Source organism: Pituophis catenifer, unplaced genomic scaffold (assembly GCF_029215685.1).
Source record: "Pituophis catenifer annectens isolate HBS135680 unplaced genomic scaffold, rPitCat1.0.hap2 SCAF_14, whole genome shotgun sequence".
NCBI classification, from domain to species: Eukaryota; Metazoa; Chordata; class Lepidosauria; order Squamata; family Colubridae; genus Pituophis; species Pituophis catenifer.
This window is the reverse complement of record NW_027256894.1, coordinates 24,063,226-24,069,225: the sequence shown is the minus strand read 5'-3', so window position 1 is coordinate 24,069,225 and position 6,000 is coordinate 24,063,226. Positions and strand designations below refer to the sequence as shown.

The 6,000-nt window shown below is 44.7% G+C and overlaps 1 protein-coding gene across 2 annotated transcripts in view; it reads left to right on the top strand.

Moving 5' to 3' along the window:
- Positions 1-344: 344 nt before the first annotated feature.
- Positions 345-6,000, top strand: part of UNC13C (unc-13 homolog C) — a 65,920-nt gene continuing 60,264 nt past the window's right edge. For both annotated transcript variants that reach the window (XM_070953911.1, XM_070953912.1), the window contains exon 1: positions 345-3,302. In XM_070953911.1, coding sequence (XP_070810012.1) covers positions 404-3,302 — 2,899 coding nt within the window. In that variant the 5' untranslated portion in view covers positions 345-403. The remainder of the gene's footprint in view (positions 3,303-6,000) is intronic.

Below are 6,000 nucleotides of genomic sequence, written 5' to 3'. Positions count from 1 at the left end.
TTGATCAGTTTTTCTTCTGTAAATAGGAAATGCAGTATCTCCAAATGTCATAAATTACTTTTTAAATAATTCTATGTATCAAAATGTCAGATGAGCAAGTGTTCAGTATTTTTGACATGTATAACATTCTGAATTTAATTTGGAAGTCATAATAAAAGTGTTCTTTGCTTTTTAGATGCTGCGGGGAGCAACGGAAAATAGAACCAGGATTTTTCAGACCTGTGGGATCCTTCCTGAAGCTGTTCCTGCCTTTTGACTTGCCAACCATGGTTAACACATAACTGTGTATATTGTCCTGGCTCGTTAAGAGAGCCCTGCCTCATCTTACCTTGGAAGCACACAAATGGTTGCGTCAAGAAGGAACTGCTGTCTTTGTGGGGAAGGATAACTGAGCTTGCCTTCCATGGTTTCTGCTCTCCTCCAGAACCTTTACATACCCAGGATTTACAAAGGAATGTTTACAAAGAAATTGGAAAACAATACAAAGAACAAACAAGAGGGCTGTCAAAGCAAAAAGGAACTAAATATTTCCCAAAGTGGACAAGTAAAGCTATTCTCAATTAATTTAAAAAGCACAGTAAAAAAAATAGCTAAGCATACCTCTGTTCGCAATTGGTCAGCTAAAGAGGAGAGAAATAACCACGAATTTTCTCTGTCTCCAACTTTCAGCTATCGGGCAGCTATTGCAAATGGATTGCAACAGAGAGTTTTCTTAAATAAGAATGAAGATCCTTTTCAAGACACATCTTCTAACGAGAGTTCATTCTCAGAATTTTTAAGTGAAGCCAAAGACCAAAACAGGAGCAAAGAATATTCATTGCACACAATGCCCATGAGACGCAACAGGAAGAGTGTGAGTAGCCTTGCCCCTTCAGATGGCAGTTCCGAAGGGGACCGCACACTGCATAACCTCAAGCTCGGTGCTTTACGGAAGTTGAGGAAATGGAAGAAGAGCCAGGAGTACGTCTCGTCAGACTCTGAGCTCAGCATGTGGAAAAAAACCTGGGGCCTGAGGAGCAAGTCTTTGGACAGAACTGCTCGCCCGCCAAAATCCAGCACCTTGGAAGCAAGCTTCAGTTCCACTGGTTGCATCAGTCAGACCCACGATGTGATGGAAATGATATTCAAAGAGCTTCAGGGGATCAGTCAAATAGAAACGGAGCTCTCTGAATTGCGGGGACACGTCAATGCCCTCAGAGAGTCCATTGATGAGATCTCCAGTAATGTGGAAGTCGTGCAGAATGAAATTGAACAGTTGAGGACAGGATTTGTACAATCACGAAGGGAGACACGTGATATATATGATTATATCAAGCAACTTGGACATGCAGGAAGCAAAACAAGTCTTAGATTTTTAAATGTGCCAGAGGAGAAGTTTGAGAATGTTGAACATGTAGTGCACAGAATATTAATAGAGAAAATGGGATTCTCGGAGGCTCAAAATTCTGTCAAAATAGAATTTGCACAGCGATTGGGACAACAGAGAGACTGTCCTAATGCCAAGCCACGGGCCATCCTTGTTTATTTTGAAACATCCCAGCACAGAGACTTGGTTCTGAAAAAGTCTTACAAACTTAAAGGGACTGGGATTGGGGTTTCAGCTGAAATTCTGCCTCGAGATTCAAGAGAGCGGAAGCAGAGAAGCCTCCCTTCGTCTCAGACGTATGAGAGCATGGATCTGAAATGCCTAGCTGCTGATCTCAGAGCCAGAGAGCAGGACTGGGAAGTGTTTGATAACCATGGCAAAGAACTGGAATCTGATATCAGTCGGAACAGGTATGCAAAAATATCCAAATCTGCACCACAAATGAAAAGAAGTTCTGCAAAAGACAAGGGAGATATTCTTAAAAGGGCTCCAGGTGGCAACGCTTTCCCAAGTCAAGGCAGCCCACCGAAGGAGATCAAAGCCAGCAGCTCTTCCAACTTGACCTCTCTGTGGCCATCACAGGATGATTTGGCAGCACTAAAGCTCAGTCATTCAGAGTCTGATTTTTCTAAACTCTGCCAATCTTTTTCTGAAGATTTTTCAGAGAACCAACACTTCATCAAAACGAATGGGAGCTCGCTTTTATCTTTTTCGGACCGGGAACTCTGGCAGAGAACACAGGGTGACCCTGCCGAGTGGACTGGTGATCTGCAGGAGCAGGGTTTTAATCCAGAAGGCCCCCCTCGTAGACTTGAGAGTGAAATGGAGAATACGGAAACCATTGACAGTGGGGTCAGCAATGGGATGGCATGTGCCTCAGGCAACCGGAGCCATTATAGTAACTCTCAGGTTTCTTTAGAAGATGCGTTTTCGCCATGGAAAGACTGGAATCAGTTAGACCAGAATAGAGACATGGGAGTAGATGCCTCAAGCTACAAACATTTGGATTCTAATGTAAATGATTTTTCCCACCAACAGGTAGACCTCGGCCAGTTCTCAGATGCCCAGTATGAGAGAGAAAATTATGATTATGCCCTAGACAGTCGCTGCCTCTCTGGGGGAGAGTCCACGGCTGAAATGCAGTGGTCCGACCAGCTCATTGAGGAGCAGCAGCAGGAGGCTAGAGCCAATGCCCTCTTTCCCACCCAAACCAGGAAGCCTGTGATGTATCGAAGCCAAAGTGAATTGCCCAGCACGGATGCTGAGGAAGGGCCTCCCAAGTCTTGGCACAGCCGGCTGAGCATTGACCTTTCAGACAAAACCCTCCTCTTTCCTAAATTCGGAAATACCCTGCAACGGGCAAGGTCAGCTTTGGAAGTGGTATGGAATAAGAGCACCCAGAGTTTAAGTGGCTGTGAGGACAGCGGGTCATCTTTTATGGGGAGATTTCGGACACTGTCTCAATCCACTGCTAATGATTCAAGCACCACCTTGGACTCTGACATTTACACAGAGGCATCCTATTACCGAGCTGAAGATGGGGAAGATCCCAGCGAATCCACAGGGGAGCTTGAAACAAATTATGTGGAAGTCATGGAGCAAGTCCTTGCTAAACTAGAAAGCAGAACGAGCGTAACTGAGTTGGAAAAACAGGTGCAGGAAGGGGAAGTGGAGGTGGCAGCTTTTGCACAAGAAGGCTCTGCTCCTGGTGGCAGTTTGGAGAACCAGGTGGCTGATCAGCATACGTGGGAAGTTGCCGGGGAAGGCATGGTGGTTGGAGATGAACTAGATGTATGTGAAGACGAAAATAAGAATATTCCAGTAGTCCCTGCTAAAGCGCCCCTTAAAAAAAAAGGCATCCCATCTTTTAAAGAAGCTGCTCTGAGGGCATACAAGAAGCGGATGAGCGAGTTGCAGGAACAGATCCTTGCTGGAGGTAGGGTGGATTTACATTTTGCTTTCAAACAGCAATTAATTAAAAAAAAAAAAAGAAAAGAAAGAAATGTTCAATTATAAGAGTCCTTTTTTTCAGTTGGAATTCAGTGTGTCAGAGAACCACTGTTTATCTCCAATGGAAATTCTGCTGAATTCTGCTGTAGAATCCCTGACTAACATTGTTACAAGCTGTGCCTTATGATCTGAGTTACTGTCAGAGATTTGATGTGTTTTGTCCCACTGAACTAATTAGAGTAAATCAGTTTAAATACAATACAATTATTATGGCTTTAGGGCAGTGCAGATCAAACTCTTAGTTTGTGACCAACTCCAAGATGGGGGATAAATTCACACATTTCCTTGAGGCTACAGAGTATGTTCTTTGTTTTGAGGGTGAAGTAAAGTGTGATTATGGTTTAGTATGATACAGCAAGCAATATAAATCATGGTTTAGAAATCTTAATGATGTGTATTATTATGTATCAATGAAGCTAGCATCTTATTTTTTAAATTATGTTTAATGGGTGCAAATCTCTGTTAAGTCCTCCAGTGCCACCTCTGAGAGACCACTTGGAAAATTCTGTGGGAAGTGGTTGATTACCTGGAGTTTCTGGGGTGAGGCCTCTTACTTTCCCAAACCCTGCTTTGATGCTGATCTCTACCTTTAATGTGACTATAGGGACACATCCAAAATCTCTTAATAGTTTGGGGCTAGATTGGCAGCCTGCCTAAATAATGCTGCCTGATGGTCTCAAAACAGTTTAGTACAATTGACCATGAAATGCTTGCATGGTGCTGTTTAAAATGTTTTGCACTGGAATAGTAGTCAGGGTTGTGGACAGGGATTAGAGAAGAAACCATGATTAAAATTAGGAGCAGTAGACATTATAATAATTACGTGGGCTCATCTGCTCCCCTCCAGAGAGATCACTTGGATGGCAGCCATGTAGGTAGAGGCCACTTTCAGTTGGAGGTTTATACATTGCCAGGGTCAGGCCCACCTTGCACTTGTGACTGACAGGCACCTCCGTTTCCCTGGCTGAATCTGTATGAAGGATGGGTGAAGGGTGCTGAAGGGTGGATGCCCAAAGTGTGAGGCTTCAGATACTCATGTCCAAAGTATGAGCAGCCAAGGATTGATAACCACCAAAGCCACCGTGGATGCAAAGTGCTCCATTTGGCCGGTTAGGAAGTGCCACGTTAGCTATTTCTCCTTGCGGCGTCAGAGAGCAGATTATCCAAGGAATCCGAACACCTATTTTCTGACCATTTTGATTTGGAGAATTCCCGGCTGATATCAGCCGTGAAAACTGCACTGTAAACTGAACAGCCAGGAAAGAACCACAGAAATGACCTTGGAGAAACTGCAAAAACAGTTACAGAAGCAAAAGCATCCATTAAGCTTGGGAAACAGAGAAATCAGCTCCGATTAATTTACTGGGAGGGACAGCCCAGCTCTCAAAGTCTGTTTGGGACTAGCCTATATCAGTAAAGTATCGCTCCAGTCAATCCTCTGGTTCCCCCACCCCAAATACACTCTTCGCTGGCTTTAAAGATGCTACCTCTGTGTAGTGACTGCTTCCTCCATGCCAAAGGTCTTGCCTCTGGATCTTGCAAAGCTTTGCTGATAACACAATTCAAGAAAGTTTGTGCAAGAGAATGGCTGCCTCATTAGCCATGTGCTCTGGATGGGGCTGGCTGGATCCCAGCCTGGAGCTATGGAGGAGCTTGCCTACTCAGTCCCTGCTCCTCACAAAATGAGAGGTCTGTGCTCAAACCACATCCCCAAAAGCAGCTTCCCCAGGCCCGTGTGTTTCTGCACAGTAGTCCCATGTCTAATCATGATTTCTGACCAGAAGCTCTGGCCCAGCACTTTTCATAGTGGGTCTGAAGATTTTAGATAAATGCAGCAGCCCCCTCCCCATCTCATCTCCAAGGACTTCCTTGTGCCCAGTTTAGTGGGATTTCCTCACTCTGTCTAGTCCCATCTGCTTCCTCTAGAAACTGACTGCTCTGGAGCATCATTTTTTGTGGATGGATTGATTTGGTTTTTATCCTTATCCTTATACTTTATAAGTAACTCAAGGCAGCGAGCATACATAATGCTCCTTGTTCCTCCTATTTTCCTCTGAACAACTACCCTGTGAGGTGGGTTGGGCTGAGAGAGAGGGATTTACCCGAAGTCATCCAGCCAGCTTTCATGCCTAAATTGGGACCCTCTCCTGGTCTCAAGGCCAGCATTTTCACCATAGACTAAACTGGTTCCAGTTCCAGTAGAGAAGAAGTTTCATACAGGTGACCTAAAGCAGGAAGAGACTCCATTGTAACAGGTTAAGGTTAGGTTCATGCCTGGGTGGTGAGGCTGACTGTAATCCCTCTGAGTCCATGGGGACCTCAGTGGCAAAAGGGCATCATAGGATGCCTCCTTCAGGAGGGAACTTTTAGAGTCCCACAAGGTAAAGGGTGTGTGTTCAGAGTCAGACTGCTTGCCTAGATCCTAAACCTGGAATAGTGGGCCATTGAACAAGCACTGTCTGTCACATTTTCAGGCTTCCTCCTCCATTTGGAGGAAATTCCTCTGAACTGAACAATCCTGGGATGGAATAAACCGGAGGGTAGTTTATTCTGGGAAGGTGCACAAATGAATTTGCAATGCTTGGTCAAAAAACTCTTCCTGTGTTAGATCTTCTGGAAAGAGG